At 44.0% G+C, this 19,642-nt stretch overlaps 2 protein-coding genes across 2 annotated transcripts in view; one reads left to right on the top strand and one right to left on the bottom strand.

Moving 5' to 3' along the window:
- The window catches only part of sun1a (Sad1 and UNC84 domain containing 1a), a 34,774-nt gene extending 32,679 nt beyond the window's left edge, over positions 1 to 2,095 (bottom strand). Inside the window, exon 1 of the mRNA XM_083787014.1 lies at positions 2,006 to 2,095. Within this exon, the coding sequence (XP_083643140.1) occupies positions 2,006 to 2,088 (83 nt within the window). The 5' untranslated portion in view covers positions 2,089 to 2,095. The remainder of the gene's footprint in view (positions 1 to 2,005) is intronic.
- A 5,533-nt stretch (positions 2,096 to 7,628) lies between these two features.
- heatr1 (HEAT repeat containing 1) overlaps positions 7,629 to 19,642 on the top strand; it is a 65,011-nt gene continuing 52,997 nt past the window's right edge. Inside the window, exons 1-10 of the mRNA XM_083787013.1 lie at positions 7,629 to 7,668; positions 9,208 to 9,370; positions 9,953 to 10,169; positions 12,294 to 12,435; positions 12,550 to 12,651; positions 13,721 to 13,861; positions 14,973 to 15,211; positions 17,450 to 17,586; positions 17,801 to 17,897; positions 18,966 to 19,067. Coding sequence (XP_083643139.1) covers positions 9,229 to 9,370; positions 9,953 to 10,169; positions 12,294 to 12,435; positions 12,550 to 12,651; positions 13,721 to 13,861; positions 14,973 to 15,211; positions 17,450 to 17,586; positions 17,801 to 17,897; positions 18,966 to 19,067 — 1,319 coding nt within the window. The 5' untranslated portion in view covers positions 7,629 to 7,668; positions 9,208 to 9,228. The remainder of the gene's footprint in view (positions 7,669 to 9,207; positions 9,371 to 9,952; positions 10,170 to 12,293; positions 12,436 to 12,549; positions 12,652 to 13,720; positions 13,862 to 14,972; positions 15,212 to 17,449; positions 17,587 to 17,800; positions 17,898 to 18,965; positions 19,068 to 19,642) is intronic.

The following is a 19,642-nucleotide window of genomic DNA, read 5'->3' as shown; positions in this document are numbered from 1 at the left end:
CACTAGTTCTGACTGCAATGGGAAGTGTGTTCCATAGTTTTGGAGCCAGAAGGCAGAAGAGTTCGGGACGTGTGGACTGTTGAGCGTTGTCCCGGTGTTTTAGCGAAGGTACTTCCAGCTTCCCTGCGTCGGCTGATCTGAGCGCACGGGAGGGTTTGTAGGGTGTGATCAGGCTTGCAAGATATGGGGGTGCCATACTTTGAATGCCAGCATCAGAGTTTTGTACTTCAGCCAATGGAGGGAGCGGAGAAGGGGGTGTTGTGACATGTGAGAATTTTGGCTGGTTGAAAACCAGGCGAGCTGCGGCATTTTGGATCAATTGAAGAGGCTTAAAGTGTGCATGCCGGTAGGCCAGTAAGGAGGGAGTTACATTAACCGAGAACGTATTTAGATAGTTGCAGAAAGGGATGTTGCATTCAGTTGGTCATATAGTAGCTATACCACCCCCCAACACATCCCATTATAGCCCCCCTGATCCAACTACCTCCTGTAGAGGCATTAATAACAATAGGTGTCCTCTGTCCTGGTTGTAGGGTGTTCTATATTCCCCAGACAGTGAGTGTCCTGTCCTCCTGAATGCAGGGCAGGTTCCACAGGAAACAGCTGGTGGTGGTGATGATATTTTAACCCATTCTGACCGGGCACCCATTTTGGTGTCAGCATCATGTTATGCTTTAGCTATTGAAAAATAGCAGATCTACAAGCTCATATCGCGCCACCGAGTGGCGCGATACGAGCTTGTAGGTCTGCTATTTTTGAGAAATCGAAGAGCGACTGACATTTTTAGAATCTGATCTCAGGTCAGAATGGGTTAAACAGAACAGTGAGGACAGGAAGACACAGTGGGGAGGTAACATAACACCCTAATCATGGAAGCGACAATGACCGATTTAGAAGGTATTTGTAGAATCAGACTCCTGTCTTGAGGGGTTCAAAATAATACTCCACACGCCCTGGCCCACATTCTAGCACAGCTGAGGTTGGTCTGACAGATCTGTGCCAGGGAGAAAATAGTCTCTCAGTCCATATGAACTCTCCCCATGTTCACACTCTCATGAACTTTGGAATTCGTGCCGCCCATGCCTGCCTGCCTGGCATATGAAGTTAACACCCAAGTTTGCCTTAGCTGACCCAAGCAGTTTGCAAACTTTGCATAGGGCAACATTAGCTGTCTGAGTTGAGTTCTGCAACTGAAGACAAGACACGGAACTTTGAAAGTTCATCTCCAGTACCAACTTAAAGTATTCCGCCGGGCATACATACAGACAGTAACAGCCAAGTCACGGGACATCTAAACACAAACTAGCTATTGTTTGCACCTCTAGGGCAGAGTTTTTATGTCAAAGGGCCCCCATGACTGAGAGTGTACAAATGGAACCAAATGGACCCTTAGGTCCTTTTGGTTCCATTTGTACACCCAGAGTTAAAGACCTGTAAGGGTCCATTTGGAACCCCCCTCAAGAAAACCAGATGGTACCCAAACCCCACTTTGAGAACCATGATGCTATAATTTCTGCAAGCAGACAAAGAGAAAAGCAAGAACACAAGAACTCCAAAATGACATGCAGAATTCATTGAAGTCGAAACTTTCTATGGGGGAAATCGTCTGGGGAATAATAATACTGCTGGACTGGTTCTCCTATTACAGCCTTAGTTGAAACTGAATCCGTATAGGTTCTCTCACACAGACAAAACCCGGAGTAGCACACACACACACACACACACCCAGACTGCACAGGTAAACATTGCAAACGACAGCAGACAATAGTCCAACCGAAACTTAAGCATAGAACAAAGGCAGGTCAAGCGTTAATCTCACTTAACCAAACAAAAAAAGTCCAACCGCAGAACAAGGTTCAATTTGTATATCAGCGACCAAGTGCACCGAAGCAGCACACAGATAAGACACAGTTTTAACAGGAATGTAGAAAGACGCTACAGTATCTTTAAAAAGGGCAGAGTAAAGTATAAGGACATAAAATAACTGTACTGTACTGCTACACACAGGTCTGTCCAGCCCCAACTCTCCAAGTCCACCTCCTCATCAGAGACAGACATCCCAGGGAAAAGAGCCGCTACTGCAAGCATTCATCTTGACTTGAACGCTATACTGTAGTTACAGTACACACAGCCAGTGAGTCACAGCATGCACACACACACACACACACACACACACACACACAGCAGCTCCCAGCATAGATAGCGTAGTAAAGCAAGCACCTTCGCCCTGCTTAACGTACCGTATGACTGCTGCAGTGATCACTTCCTGTTAGGGCGACAGTGGCTGGACCAGCTGCTTAAGAGAGTGTGTGTGTGTGTACACCTCCCCTCCCTCTTCCCCCCCCCCCCCACTTGCTGCATGTTCTCTCATCACCTTCTCATATCTCACCGATGCTCTCTCACACGCAGACCACATTACATGAACTTGCACAGCCAAGTGGGCAGAAGTTAACGGGAACTCTGTGAACTTGACCAAAAAAATGACATTCTCCTCAAAGTTAAATTATTGTGCTACTCGGTGACCACCGCAATCAATACAATGGGAGGATATGCTGTTATTGTGTCGGGGGGGGGGGGGGGGGGTAATTGGATCTGGCATGTAATAGTTACCAAAAGGGACAATAGTTTCCTCAAAACTGCAGTATATTTGTTTACATTCACACCCGTCCCCTGCAGCAACTTGAATACTGGGTAGCTACCTACTAGCTATGCAAAAAACAAAAACACATTTAAAGCATTTTAGGCTGCAATATGAAACCTGCTGCAAAGCAGAAGAATGCATGCATTGTAATATTACGATCATGATTCATGAAGTTATGTCAGTTCCTCTGTCCTACAGACTACAGTAGATGGCAACTCTCTCGCTCTCATAGATTAAAGCAAAGCAACCTTAGCCATGAAGAACCAATAAGGACTTTAACTTTAAAGAACTGCAGCGCTACAGAGCAGCAGTTCTGATTATTAGCCCAGAGCAGTAGAAGAAGAGAGTGGCGACACACTTTGATCTCGCCGCAAAGCGGGCGCTGCTATCGGCTATAGTTACAAACATTGGAACTATCCCATTGAGATAGAATGAGCATTCCATTATTGCCTTGGGAGTCAACGCTAGTGTTGTCACTCTCATACCAGATCACGCTGTAGCCTACAGAGGGTCATTACAAACGGGTCTGCATCCATGGCCCTCATCTCTGAACAAATATAAACTAAACTAGGTTGTATAGCCTACTGCATGTTATACAGTAGCAAAGCCCCAGTAGACAGCACTGAACACATAAAACACTATGGAATGGATTTGCCAGTGGCTGTATATTGCATAATATTAAGCATATTATCAGGACACTTCGAACAGAGAAGGATGAGGCTGGCAGGGCACCGCTTCAGGCACCCAGAACTTGAGGCAAGTACAATTCACCCTATGGGTACCACCTACCGTATGTAGACGTGCTGCGGCGCAACAGCTTGGCTGACAACACTGCAGAGCTCAAGAACCTGATGTTGGATAGCACATTGTGGAGGGCAGCGATCCAGGAATCCTGAGTTGGTGTTGGCTAGACCTCACTCTCGCAGCAACTACAGTAACTAGGACAGAGCGAGGACTACCTATATGAGATTGGATTCACATGATGCAACATGCAGTACTGTGCATGTGCATGTGGCAGGACGGGCGTGAGTTCCCACGCTGTCACGGCCCACCCCCACCCACTCATCAGTGGCAGTAAAGGCAGTGTGTTTCCCTGTTGCTCGACAGCAGCTGGTTGTCTCTTCTGGTCGTTGTGGCTGCCACACCATATGCTTGGTCAGCTGGTGTGTCCAAACAGAATACAGCGCTTGGTTTGCACATCGGTGCAGGAAGCGGGGATTGAACCCGGGGGCTCCCACTCGCCAGACCCAACGTGCAACCTACCGTGCCAATAGGGCTGAGCCCAATTTGCAGGGCTGTTGCGGGCTGGGTCTTGGCTGGGGGGCCCCGGGTTCAATCCCCGCTTCCGTGTAATGCTACATATTAAACATAATAAACACAACAGACTCAACAGTTGACTTCCTCCTCTCTGTACAGTACACTACTCCAGTTGACACATTCACCAGAAATGATAAAGTTACCAAAGCTCACACGTTGCAGGTAAGAAAGAAAGCTCTGCGTTCTCACTTTACTACTTTCACCGACCGTTACAAAGACCAAGAACACTGACTCATAATAACGTGTTTAGCCAAACCAAGTGGCCAATTACGGACGGTAAACGGTCCTATTGATTCAGTGGCTGCAACCTCATAGGCAAAACGTCAATCAGCAATTACACCTTCTGTCCACATAGGATGTTTTATGTCTACTATACAGACGTCGTCACGTGTGCACAGTATGCTGGGAGGATGTAATTTGATGCAACTTCAGCAAGTGTTCAATAAAGATTATGGCCTAAATCGATAGGCTAATGCCATCCATCATGTACACATGATCCGCAATATGACAAGGTCGGGTCCATTGTCCAGGCAGTTAATGAATGGTTAAAATAATAAAGTACACTACTAGTCTGATCTAAAGAGTTTAAAGAGTTAACAGTCACAGGGATGAATAACTCGCATAAAGAACTCCTAGTCACAGATGGTCAACAAATGTTAGATTTTTTTCCCCCCGCAAAGACATTAGTGTGCGTTTGTAAGCAGCTAAAGTACACCAGTTAAAGAAAACACATTGTTCTCACAAACAATGTGTATGTGTCTCTTGACTGTCATGTTCCAGGCCCAAAGTCACTTCCCTCCAAGGGTTGTATTGCTTCAAAGCAATTTGGTTACAGAATCAAATGTTAGTCCAACCGCAGGTCGTTGGTCAAATGAAGCCAAACCATTCTCCCTGCAGCCTTGAGACTCACTGGCACAGTTCATGCACCATCCAGGGGTTAGGCCAAGCCAGTAGGTCACTCACCTGCGAGAATAGGTATAGCCAGTATTATTGACCACATGCTGAGATGGTTTGAGTGGGTGAAGAAGCATAGAGCGTTCCATGATGAGAGAAGATTCAACTGAGCTCTATCCCTCTCTCACTTACAACTGTGACGAGAAGAGTCAAACAAGGAAGTTTTATCATCTACAGTACAGTCCTCTATCGCTCTCTTTCACACGAACACAAATCACACTCACGTGTGCAAATTGACACAGACACTACCCCCCCCCCCCCACACACACACACACAACTGTTCATTTTTACAAGCTGGCCAGTTGCTTCCAACTAAGTTCCCGTATCAGCCAAGCATGACAACACCCCAAGATAATAATAATAATATCATAACCCCACCTTTTTCCTCACTCTTAAAAAAAAAGCTTATCTGTGGCAAAGACAAAAGATCTCACTGTACTACTTTTTTAGATAGATAGATAGCTTATTAGCTTTATTGTCATTCAGCAGATACATAAAATGCATATTAAGAGAACGAAATGTCGTTTCACTGGCTTTTAGTATGCTAGTTAAAAGAGCTAAAATACAGGGCATTCAGAGGGAGAACCTGGCCATTCCTGAAATCCTGTAGGAGTCACCACCAGTCCGACTCCTCACCACATCAGTGAACACATGGCTTGGACGAGAGTCAAGTCACACCCTATACTAGCTACTACACAGCCATACACACCCAGCAGGCTGGGTGAGAGTCTGCATACACACACACACAAGAGTTCTATATTTACAACTAATAAGATTTCAGAGCATGCATACTAGTGCACTGGTTCAAGTCAAGGACCCCCAAATTGATATATACATTGACCACTGGCCAGTGGCCACACACACACACACAGACCCTATCTGTAAAAAAAAATCTAAATGACTCAAGTTTCCAACTGTTTTCACCATTAAAAAAACGGAAAAAAAAAAAACAGATGTACGCAGATGTGACACTGTGAAATAATTAATGTCAAAATTTAAATTTCCAGGTTTAATGTTTAATTCAAATGGCTTACACTACACTGACACTACAGTTGTTGGAACTTTGGAAGGGTTTGACAGAAAGCACGTGTGTTGACTGCGGTGGGTTTGACTGACATTTCTGTCGTGACGTAAACAGCCAATCAGAGTAAACGTTTGCGCGCCAGTCAACCAATCAACGTCCCCGGTGGGCGGGGTACCGCGAAAAACGAACAGCTCGAAGCAGCAAGGAGGTTAGCATTAGCTTAAATTAGCTTTTCCAACTCTAGCCACTGACTCACTGCCCGCCCTTCATTCCAAACAAACAAACAAAACATTACAACAACTATAATTACATTTATATTATATCTTTGTAGACTTTAACCATTATATCATGCCATGCCATGATGCCACAGCCACTGTCATTATTTATATAGCCAAGACGAACATGTTTCCCGGGGTGGACTAGACTAGACTTTCCCAAACTAGCTTGAAAATACATAAAATAGCAGACCTACAAGCTCAGGACGCATAGCCGGCACGAAGCGCTGTGGGCTTGTAGAGCAGCTATATTAGTTTTCGAGGCGTAGAACAACAGTACAGGAACAGCTCTCACGTGCAGGTTAATTTAGTTTTAGAAGATATATTCACTCACAGATGCAATAAAACAACCACAGCTGTGAGTTCTCACCTTGTTGAACGAGCAATGAACGCCGAATGTCGTTGTCTTTGTTGTTTATTGACCTGTTTGTGGTTTGGTTTGGGGTTCTTTCTTTCTGCTGCTTAGTTGTTTGTTTGTTCAAGTTGGCGACGCCGTAGTGTGAGTCACGTGGTACTTCTTTTAAATGTACTGTTGGTGGTGGGTTGTCACACAACCCGTTTTGTCGTGCAATACCGCCACCTCCAGGACTGGGATGGAACATCATTATTTAATAATAATTACAATTTACAATTTACAATTTACAATTTACAATTTAGGCATTTAGCAGAGGCTCTTAATCCAGAGCGACTTACATTAAGCAAGAACAAAAAGCATGGGAATACATCACATAAAAGCATTTATCAAGAAACATGCGTAAGCTAAGAAAGTAACAGTGGAATATCTATATAATGAGACTATACATATAAACTATATATCTATACTACTATGCTATACATATGTACTATGACGTGCTATGACTACATACAATGCAATTATAGTGCTGTCTACATAACATGCTATAAGTCTGTATCTGTAATAATAATAATTAATAATAATAATTATTATAAAACATGAGTTGAAAGAAAGGGCTGCATTAGGTTGTCGCTCCTCGTTAAACTTAAAAGAAAATAAACTTTATGTCAGGCTAGTTCAAAAATGGAAAAGTTACTGCATGAATAGCTCTGGTCCATAATAGCCAATTTATTATATATTGAAAAATGTATTGAAAAAGATTCCAGCACAGGATGAAATCCTTTACGCCAGACATATATACATTCTATGATTCTTCTGCCAATGCAGGGCAGAATCATAGAAGCATTGGCTATGGACCAGAGCTTATTTATTTCCCATATTAATGTTTATTATTATTATTATTATTATTATTATTTTATTTTTGCTTGTAAATTAATCTGTGATTTCTTTACCTAACGTTGAAAATGTGCACAAGTGTGCTTTTATTGTTGAAAGCCTGCATGGTGACGTAGAATACGTGGGCCGGAAGTAAATTCCACACAACTGCATGGTGTTTAGTTACGTCGCACGTGCATGTGGAAACAAACCCAGTGAACACCAACAGGTCAGAACTTTAAACTATTCTACACCAAAAAACAGCTCTTTATTCTCAAACCTCTCCACGTTTAGATATTGTTTAAGTGTTAGTGTAATTGTCACCGAGGTGTTTGAAGGAGGACACTGCTTGACTGCTATCTAAACTGCTAGAGAAGTGCTTCCACAGTGCAATAGACCAGCACGTTTTCAACGCCTTTCATTGAGCAATATAACGGACTAACGTTTATTTTCCCTTTTTACCTCCTTTATGTTGAATTCCTCTTCTGGTCTTTGGCTATATAGAAGTGTCTATTTGTACGTCTCTAACTGTTTTGATGAAACAAGTATAAAGCTTATAGCAGACTTATAGCATGTTATGTAGACAGCACTATACTTGCATTGTATATAGTCATAGCACGCATGTATAGCATAGTAGTATATATATATATATATATATATATATATATATATATATATATAGAGAGAGAGTTTATATGTATAGTCTCATAATATAGATATTCCACTGTTACCTTCTTAGCTTACGCATGTTTTATGATAAATGCTTTTTTGTGATGTATTCCCATGCTTTTTAATTGTTCTTGCTTAATGTAAGTCGCTCTGGATTAAGAGCGTCTGCTAAATGCCTAAATTGTAAGCTTTATTGGGTCGTCCACTCACAGTTAACAGTCTTTGTATTGAGTTTGTGCTTGAAATGTACTGTAATTCTGCAAACTGTTAATACATATTTCAATCAATCAAAAACCACCATTTGATGACATCTCTCAGACCTATACTACGTGGCATATTTTGTTGTCGTTGGATAATATTTTGTCCACAATTCCATGCTGATGTGGTACTACTAAGATTTAGACTCATTATTTCACACTCAAGATCTAATAAGGGTCCGTTTGGTCAACTGTCCATCATTTAGCTGGGGTCTGGGGACCACCTGGAATTCCCCCAGGGACCAACCAGTGAAATAGACCAGGGGGGTCTGCAACCTTTTTCTCATGAAGTGTCATGTTTTCATTTTCTGAGTGTGCCATATATAATTATGACACTACATCAAAATTAAATATTCCCAGTTGATTTTGATAAATTTGATTGTCCATTATAGGATACACATAACCTTAGAAATATTTTTCTTTCACATCAGGATGTAATCTGGTGTAGACGAAGACCTTTAGAAGAAATCTTGATTTTCACCAGTTCTGATCTGTTTTGTGTCTCCTTGCTTTATTGTTGTGAAATGTGCTTTATACTTACAATTTACTTACTTACTTACTTACTTTGTGTTGCTTACATACCGATATTATATATACTTGTTGAAAATAAAATCAATAGTTCGATGCAGTCACTATCGGATTCGTTACACCCCAGCCCTACTGTGTGTGTGTGTGTGTGTGTGTGTGTGTGTGTGTGTGTGTGTGTGTGTGTGTGTGTGTGTGTGTGTGTGTGTGCGCATGCGCGCGCATAGCCTCGGGAACCCAGGCGTTTTGGTTACTGTGTGTGCATAACATAACATCCCACCACAACCTGATTCTTCCCCTGGTTGTTTTTTGGACAGATTGACATCCCAGTCGCCACAATGACGTCTTTAGCGCACCAGCTGAAGAAGCTGGCCCTGCCCCAGAATGACCCCAACCTGTTGACTCGGAAGGAGGTGGCCTCCTTGCTGTTCGACCAGAAGGATGCAGCCATCATGGACAGGAGCACCTTCTATGCCCTCGGTCAGTGTTGATTTCCTCGACTAACTAAAACTATGACCAAAAAAAATGTTTGTCGACTTTCCTTTTTTCACAAAACTAAATGAAAACTAAGCTATGATGACTAAGACATTATATATTGGCAATTTCGTCGGGTACACGACAACCAACCTCAAAACATAACCGCGAGCACGGGACGGGAGTAGCGCATGTCCGACCGCTGTTTCCGCATGTCGGACTATTGGCGTGTCTGATCTGCGTGTGCATCCCATTTCGTCAACAAATAAAACCTAGACTAAAATGTTAGGGACTAGTGGTCGTCACGAGAGATCCAGTATAAGTCATTTTACACTTGTTTGCATGCTGAAAATAGCCTGTCTACAAGCTCACAACGCGTCAACGCTGCCTGCAACTATGCCTTCACCTAACCCTAATGTCAGTAAAACTATTCCTAAACTCAGTAAAACTGTACCTAAACCTAACCTTACCTCGGTAAAACTATGCCTGCTTGGGAGCCAATCGGACGCATCGTAAGGCTGGTCTTTCCTAGAATGTTGGTGGGATTCATAATCACTCGTACCCCCCCCCCCCCCCCCCCCCCTACAGGTTGCAACGGGCTAGAAGCACTACTGGGGATCGAACCTATGTTCCTAGAGTTCCAGAGCACCCTGTTCAGCCCGTCTTCTGTGACCATGGAGAGGAGCATCCAGTCCAAAGAGGTCAACGCCCAACTGGACGCAGGAATCTCACTGTTCCTCACCCGCCTGTCTCCCTACTTCCTGCTCCGACCCGCTCAGAAGTGCATGGAGTGGCTCATACACAGGTAGGCCTGTCCTTGTGAATGTGTGTTGGTGTGTGCTCGGTCTACTGTAGTTCCATCCATCCATCTGCAACCGCTTATCCGTAGTCGGGTCGGAGGGGCCAACAGCTCCACCAGTGTGTTCCAGACTTCCCTCTCCAGAGCAACATTAGTGCCGTCCTCCTGGGGGAATTCCGAGACGTTCCAAGTTCGATGTGTTTCCTCCAACTGCGCCTTGGTCTGCCCCGGGGTCTCCTCCCAGTGGGATGTCTACTGTAGTTATCAATTGAATTAATAATAATAATAATGGATTTAAAATGTATAGTGCTTTTCAATGCACTGCGCGCCTACTCGAAGTGCTTTTCCATTAATGGTCCATTCATTCATACATTGGGTATTCCCAATGTATAATTTGTCCCACTGCACTTTGTCTATGTCAGTTGTAATATAAACAGACATTATCCACAATTTAACAACAAAGCAGAAACGTGTTTACGCCGGTGTAGCAACGGCCAAAATGTCTCTAGTATATTTTTTGGGAAATTTCCAGATCTTTTCCAAACATGCATTTTGTCTCTTAGCCCTTACAGCGCTAGCACTTATTGACAAATTATGATATAATTCACGCTAGCATTTTTCCCAGTTTAGCTCTTATTTTGAAAAGCCACATTTCCGGAATTGATCATAAATCAAGGACTATCTAAAGAGGACGAGAAGCGAAGACCGTTCGGTGGACGCCATGTTGCTCCATGGAAGGAAAGAAACATGCGCAGTTGAGACCAGGAAGTTGTACATGCACAACTTGGGACATGTACAACTTCCTGGTCTCAACTGCGCATGTTTCTTTCCTCCCAGGGAGCAACATGGCGTCCACCGTGCGGTCTTTGCTTCTCGTCCTCTTTAGATAGTCCTTGTCATAAACTAGGAAGTTGGACGATGAGTGTTCAGGTCTTGTGTACCAAACGGAGCTAAGCCAGTGCAGTGGAGGGCTTCACGTCGTCGGCTCTGTGCCGTGGAATAAACCTATCCGTGGCTTTATCGCTTACTCATGGAAAGAGCTTCCGTGCTCCAGACTGTAAGCATTTGTAAATTGCGAGAGGCAACAGTCTGGCCACACGAGACTACTAATGTGCAGTACGGCTGTACCCTAGCCCTTTTTTTAGGACTCGAACTTCGGCAGGAATTTTCGAGCGAACATCCGGACCATTTGTTTCTAATTAATTTAAATGAACAACCGTCTCGATCAGAGCGCACAGCGCGTCTCCCCCGCTCTTTATCAATCTCTCTCGATCGTCTCTCCCAACACACACAGAGAGAGAGAGAGAGAGAGAGTTAATAAAAAAGGAAAGAAAATAATATTTTTTTAATAAAATAAACGAATGGTTCAAACCCATTAATTAAGATTGGAGTGCCAACCCTAACGAGCGAACATTCGAACCTTGAATGTTTGGGGACAGCCTTAATGTGCAGGGACGTGCACACATAGACATCAAAGGGGGCTTCAGCCCCTGCCCTTTTACCCGTCTGTAAAAACAACTACCCCTCTCCAGACCACGAATGCAGCGTTTACTACGGTGGAAGAAATGCAAAATGCCACTCCTTTCCTTGCCATTGCCGGAAATTCAGGAGAATTGCTTTTTCTCGGAAAAGTATCCTGAACTTGAACGCATCATTTTGCGTTGAACAAATTTGTTTAGAAATCCATGTCGTTACACCTGCATCTCCACTAGCTAAAGAGGGCTGGGTTGCGCCCCACAAATAGCAGATCCACATGCTTGTAGATCTGCTATTTTTGCTATTTATCCCATTCTGACCGGGCACCCATTTTGGTGTCAGCATCATGTTATGCTTTAGCTATTGAAAAATAGCAGATCTACAAGCTCATATCGCGCCACCGAGTGGCGCGATACAAGCTTGTAGGTCTGCTATTTTTGAAAAATCGAAGAGCGACTGACATTTTTAGAATCTGATCTCAGGTCAGAATGGGTTCATCAGGACCAGTGTGTGTCCGGCGGAAACCTCGTATGAATCTGATCTCAGGTCAGAATGGGTTATTTTTGTCCAAAAGTGCCCTCTTACGGGATTTCAGCCCCTCTGCACATCCCTGCTAATGTGCGTATACACGTACGCGTGTGTGTCGGTCTGCAGGTTCCACATCCAGCTGTACAACGTGGACAGTCTGCTGGCGTGCGTTCTGCCCTACCACGAGACCAAGATGTTCGTCCGCGTGGTGCAGCTGCTCAACCTCAACGAGCCCACCGGCCGCTGGAACTGGCTGCAGTGTCTACAGGTCTGTCTGTCTGTCTGTCTGTCTGGTGGATCCATCCAAGTCTTGTTGAGTTGTGCTCAACGTTTGGATGGAAACTAACCGGTTGTTGTTGTTGTTGTTGTTGTCGTCGTTCAGAAACCAGGCGTGCCGCTGGCCAAAGGAACTCTGATCACACACTGCCACAAGGACCTGGGCTTCCTGGACTTCATCTGCATCATGGTGACCAGCGCCGTCAAGGTACACCACCACCACCAACCCTTAACCCTCTAAGACCCAGCGTTGCTTTTTAGCAACAACTTTATTTTATTTAATTACTAATATTCTTTTTTTGTTCTTTTTTCACCTAAACGTCATCAGTGATGTTCATTGCAATGCCATTTCAATGCCATTGGTCATGATATTTGCATATAAATACCCCCCACAGAGGCTGAAATTCACACAAATTAAAAATGTCTGAAGACTTTTGACCTTTACCCTAATAAAAGTAGGTACAATAATTGTAATATATGTTTTTTTGTGATCATTAGAATGTCTAGAACATGTTTTATTCATTATTGTGAAAGATATCCCCCAAATGTAAATTATTAATTTATTATATTATTATATAATTATTATAGATTTTCCATCAAACTTTATTTTTTTTAACATATGTTTTAGTCTCAGTCCTAGTATTACAAAGTAGTAGTAAGGTTGAAATCTATTTTTTGCAAGTAGAAATTAATGCGGGTGTTAGAGGGTTAAAGATCTACGGATCCGTGTCTCCATGCGACGCATTGTGAGCTGGTAGATCAGCTGTGTTTTCAAATGGCCGAAATGTATACAGGGCTGAAGTGGTTAATGCATGTTTTCGTAATAATAGCACAATATTGTATAGTACAATATTTGTGTCCGAAATGTAGTAAAGTTAAAAGTGCAGAAAATTGGAAATACTCTGTAAAGTACACTACTTGACTAAATGTAGTTACTTTAAACCACTGTTTATCACATTTTTTTTTAAATCACAGCACCGCTGTGATTCACTCCTGGTTTACTGTAATTATTTGCACAACCGATCCAACACAATAGATAATTCACTGAACCACTTTCAGTGCATTGGAGAAAAAAAAGTAAACAGACTAACCATTTAAACATACATAACTTTTTTTCTTGTTTTATATTGTGATAAGTTGTCACCTAACTGATGTGACAAGGCCTCTTTTTTTTCCAACTAAAGGTTTGTGTTTGTGTGTGTGTGTGTGTGTGTGTGTGTGTGTGTGTGTGTGTGTGTGTGTGTGTGTGTGTGTGTGTGTGTGCGCGCCCCCTACAGGCGTATCCTGGTGCCTCTGGCAGCTGCTCTCAGCTGGGCGTCATGTTCTCCTTCTACGCGTCCAGCGTGGTTCTGGCTCTGGACTCTGTGGAGAAGGTCACGGACAACATCATAGCCAAGCTGCTGCCCTACATACAGAAGGTAACGGCGGGGTCCACTTGACACTATAGGGCTTTGTTTCACTGCTAGTGACTTTGTACAACCACTCCTACAACCAGCAATGTCTGTGTCTACCTATAAGGCCATGAGCACGAGTATATGACTTATTAGTACCAGTAGGGGGCGCCAGAAACAGAGAGGGATAGTGCTGCTAATGAGAGAGAGATTTAGGTGGGGCGGGTCATTGCACCACTCAGTTCACACGGGTGTGATTTTACTAGTTGCCTAGTTTAGTAGTCGACTAGTTGTATTAACCCATTCTGACCTGAGATCAGATTCTAAAAATGTCTATTACATCCTGACAGTTTCATTATTAACTAGGCCTACCTACCCTCCCCCCTTTTTGTTTCTTTCTTATAAACTAGTCAACTAGTACCAACAAGGTCAACAAGTGGATTTACTAGTCGACTAGTTGAATAGTCGACTAGTTGAATAGTCGACTATTCAACTAGTCGACTAGTTGAATAGTCGACTAGTTGAATAGTCGACTAGTTGAATAGTCGACTAGTTGAATAGTCGACTAGTTGCTTAAAGCCCGACTCGACACCCACCGAGTTTCCTCCTAATTCAGTGGAACCCCTTTTGGTATTAGCATTATGTTATAATTTAGCTATTGAAAAAGAGCAGATCTACAAGCTCGTAGCGCGCCACTCGGTGGTTTGTAGGTCTGAGCTTGTAGGTCTGCTATTTTTATTTATTTATCGAAGAACGACTGACAGAAACATAGCTTTTTTTCAGAGAACTGTCAGGATGCAGGAGACATTTTTAGAATCTGATCTCGGGTCAGAATGGGTTAGCCCATTCTGAACGGGAACCCATTTTGGTGTCAGCATCATGTCATGCTTTAGCTATTGAAAAATAGCAGATCTACAAGCTCATATCGCGCCACCGAGTGGCGCGCTACGAGCTTGTAGGTCTGCTATTTTTTGAAAAATCAAAGAACGACTGATATTTTTTTAGAATCTGATCTCAGGTCAGAATGGGTTAATCAGACCAGTGTGTGTGTGTCCAGTGGAAACCTGGTATGAATCTGATCTCGGGTCAGCAGAATGGGGTTAAAGTGTCTCGTCTTATCCACCCCTATATGCTCCAGGGCCTGTCGTCGTCGCTGACGGACCACAAGGCAGCCACCTACATGCTGGTGTGCCAGCTGGCGGTGAGGGCGGTGCTGGACGGCGGCCTGGTGGACACCCTGGCCCGGCAGCTCTGCAGGTCCCTGGGCCCCCGGGAGCCCCCGGTCCTGGGCCGGGAGCCCCCGGTCCTGGGCCGGGAGGGCCTGGCCTGCCTCATCGTCCTGCTGCAGCACCAGGGGGACGCCGCCGTCGGACCCAAGTGAGTAGAGAGAGAATATTCAGTATTTTAGCTGTGACGTGAGCGCCCCCTCCTGAGATACTTCCGGGTCCTACTTTTGTGTCGCTTTTGTGTCCCCATGGAGTTAGACTGTGACGCTCCGTCGGACTAAATCTGAGACGAAAACAACCACGAAAGTCTCATTTTACCGCTTTCCTCGCAACAACAAAGCTGCGCTGCTCTCCAAAATCTGGCTGTGACAGGCCGTCTGCCCCACATGGAATACTATCGCCATTTTATTTGATTGTGTCAAATAAATCCTCATAATGCAAACTAGATTCAACATACTCAAGCCTGCACACATTGTAAATATCCCCCGAAATATTTTACAGAGCAAATGGACTGTTGCCACCTTTGATAATAATAGTCTTTATTGTCTCCACGTCATATATTTTTGTTGTCTTGGACACTACAAAACATTAATAATTCCACTCGAGTTGGAAGCATTAAGACCCATTTTAACCCTCTATGGCTTCCTTTCTGAAAAATAACGTCAATTTAAAAAGATTCACGCGTTTAGATATTCTATTTACAATGGGATGCGGACGGGAGCTGGTGCCACTTGGACCCGGACGTAACGTAGCACTACAAAATGACGTTGGACTTAAATACTGAATACTGCCATGTAGAGCAGTCGCAGTCCCTCCCCCTTTCAGAACGACCCAGAGTGGCCCAGGAAATGAATCTCAATGCATTTTTCCCCATAGGCTTTTCTTAAAGTATTCGTTTAAAGACGGTTACGCCGCGGACAAAGCCAACTCGGATCGTGACAAATCATGACAATGAACACGATGTTTTGGGGGCCGATCAAATAATTTATAAGAAGAAAAACAAAACAAATAGTGTTGTCTCCTGCCTTTTATTTTCTTCTTTCTAATGTTTTGATCGGCCCAACATATTGTGTTCATTGTCATGATTTGTCACGATCCGAGTTGGCTTTGTCCGCGGCATAACCGTCTTTAAATAAATACTTTAAAGAAAAGCCTATGGGGAAAAATGCATTGAGATTCATTTCTTGGGCCACTCGTGGTTCTGAAAGGGGGAGGGACTGCGACGCTCTATAGAGGGTATGCACGTGACATCGTCATCAAACCCGGGAGTTATGCAGGAATTCCTAATGAGCCTAACTACCTTCTGGCCTTGACAGCCCAAACATCCAAACCGAAAAGTAATATCTGATTGCATTAATTAAAGGAGAATTCCATACTAAAAGGCTTTCTTACCTTTCTTTGTAGTTGTTACGTCCCCACCAAAGAGGTCCAGGTATTATTTTGTGCAAAAGCTCCTTATTGGCTATTTTCCCTACCATAAGCCCTAAATGAATTGCATTGAATTGAATGGGGCTATGGGGTGTTGTGCTAATTAGCTTATTTCCATCGCTCAAAATTATAATTTCTTTGTATATATCCTCTCTTCATAATGTGAATAATATCCCAAGTGGCACACTTTACTACTTCTTTCGATGGAAATAAGCGAACTAGCATAACACCCCATAGCCCCATTCAATTCCCATTCAATGCAATGCAATTTATTGAGGGCTTATGGTAGGGAAAATAGCCAATAAGGAGTTTTTGCACAAAAAACACCTGGACCTCTTTGGTGGGGACGTAACAACTACAAAGAAAGGTAAGAAAGATAAGAAAGCATTCTAGCATGGAATTCTCCTTAAAACGACATTAAACAATGTTAAACTCACTTTGCCTGTTGCTTGGCCACTCGATGTGCCATTCACTTCAAGCAGCATGCGCATACCCTCTATACCAGCGGTGGGGGGGGGGGGGGGGGCAACTTATGGAGAGGGCCATGTGCAATGTCTGTGTGGTGTCCTCCATGCCCTCTCTGGTTGTAGTGTGTGTGTGTGTGTGTGTGTCTCTCAGAGCCTACAGGCGTCTGTCCTCCATGTCCTCTCTGGTTGTAGTGTGTGTGTGTGTGTGTGTGTCTCTCAGAGCCTACAGGCGTCTGTCCTCCATGTCCTCTCTGGTTGTAGTGTGTGTGTGTGTGTGTGTGTGTGTCTCTCAGAGCCTACAGGCGTCTGTCCTCCATGTCCTCTCTGGTTGTAGTGTGTGTGTGTGTGTGTGTGTCTCTCAGAGCCTACAGGCGTCTGTCCTCCATGTCCTCTCTGGTTGTAGTGTGTGTGTGTGTGTGTGTGTCTCTCAGAGCCTACAGGCGTCTGTCCTCCATGTCCTCTCTGGTTGTAATGTGTGTGTGTGTGTCTTTCAGAGCCTACAGGCGTCTGTCCTCCATGTCCTCTCTGGTGGACACTCTGCAGAGCATGGCGGCTGTCCATGACGTCAGTCCCCTGCTCCGCTACCTGGTCCCGCACCTGGTCCGCGATGTCGTCACCGCCGCCGCCACTGGTAAGAGACGGGAGGAGGAGGAGGACACGCGTTGTCTGTCTGACTGTCCATAAACCATCTTTCATAATGACATACAGCTGCATATTATGTGCGCGCTGCGCACAATGGAAAAAAGGAGGGACTCCTGTACACTGCAGATAAAAGTAAAGGCAGGACAACACACACATTTTTTTCATATGGTGTTGGTCTTGTCCCCGTCACGTTTGTTTCCCAGATGAGACGGAGTCTGAATCGTCCAGTGCTAGTCGTATGTTTGAAGGCCTCGTGCAGGCTGTTCCACTGACCAAAGACTTGGACAGCACCATGGCCAGGTGAGCACGCACGCACACACGCACGCACGCGCACGCACACGGATCAATTAACTCATATAGGACTGAGGACGATTCTACGCCTTCTAAATACTGACAGAAGTTTTCGGAAATAATAAATAAAAAAAAATCCAAAAATGTAAGAATTTTATGTTATGTTGCTATATACTGTACATGAAGGGGTAAAACACCAAAAGGGGTTCCCGCCTACAATGGGTTAACCATTTTTACCCTGGCCTCCCGCTTTTAGGAATGTAATTACAATTATTTGAAGATTCAAAACAAACAAAAGGCCAATCTACAAGCTCACAACGCATCGCAACACCATTGTTTTGTAGTGGCGGCTACACAGTGGCTAATAAATCTAGTTAAATATTTAGTGTGGAAACATTCATAATGCAATGTCCGCCCACAGAGGATGAAGGAAACCTCAGCTCGTTAAATGAACACGGCTTTCTCCAGATCGCAGCGTGACACGTTGGGAGCTTGTAGATCGGCTATTTGCAGAGTGCGACCAAATGTAAAATCAGGCATCAACAACGCCCGCCAAAATGCATTTTAGTCAACAAAATCAACTGTAGATTTAGTCGGCTAAAACTAGACTAACACTAAAGCATTTCAGGTGACTAAAATATGTCTACGACTAAATAGAATGTTACTCAAAAGACTGTCAATATCAACACTGTTGTGTTGTTGTTGAGTTTTTTTGAGTGGTGCAACCACTCCCTTTACGGAGCTATGTGTGTGGCTGGGTGGGTGGGTGCGTCTAAGCACGAAAATAGCATGGTTGTTTTTCACCACCTGTGTGCAACCTAACACACACACAAACACATGCACATATTAATTGCATATATGGTGATTTGGGGTGTGCCAGTACAGTACAGTACAGTACAGTACAGTACAGTACAGTAGAGGGACCCCCACACTGTAAATCGGTCCGGCACCCTGGAAGCGTTCCTGTGGGTCTGGAACCCCACACAGGGACCCCCACACGGAGTTGCACCACTCACTTCACACGTGGTGTGATTTTTGTTGTTGTTTTTGTTGTTGTTTTTGTTGTTGTTGTTGTAGATTACTGCTGGATGAGTACATGGCTCAGGGTCAACGCTCCGCCCAATCCGTCCCAGCGCTCAACCAGCGTCTCCAGCCACTGCTGCGTCTCTTTGAGTCCAAGTAAGTACCCATCTTTTATTATTACAGGCCGATGTTTCTGTTTTAGAGCCGAATTAGTTACATTTTCACTAGAAACAGACTGTTATCATATATGAGTGACTGACGGTCACAAACGATACAGAGACACCTCCCTGACAAATTTTTTTTTTTTTTTTTTTTAAGATATTTTTTTGCGGCTTACGCCTTTTATTGGTTTTTTGAAGGGACAGACAGTAGGCTGACAGGAAACGGGAGAGAGATGGGGGAAGACATGCAGTAAAGGCCGTGTCGGGCTCGGGAGTCGAACCCGCGGCACACTGCGACTGGATTACCAGTCGGGTGCCCAGACGGTTACGCCACCGCCTGGGCCCTCCCTGACAATTTTGTTATGTTATTCTCTATAGAGAAATTACTTCTTCACTTTGAATTCCAGCACACCTGGGGATTTATCTGTGTCACCAAACTTTTATCGCTGTTGAAAAATAGCAGATCTACACATTTCTTAGCGCAACACTGAGTTCCTCGCTGTGAGCGTGTAGATCTGCTATGTTTGGAAAATAACATTTTCTTAAAACATAACAGAAACTTTTTGTTTT

This window comes from Protomyctophum parallelum, assembly GCF_964188405.1.
Source record: "Protomyctophum parallelum genome assembly, chromosome: 17".
Taxonomy (NCBI): domain Eukaryota; kingdom Metazoa; phylum Chordata; class Actinopteri; order Myctophiformes; family Myctophidae; genus Protomyctophum; species Protomyctophum parallelum.
The sequence above is the reverse complement of the archived record's forward strand: the minus strand, read 5'-3'. Positions and strand labels throughout refer to the sequence as shown.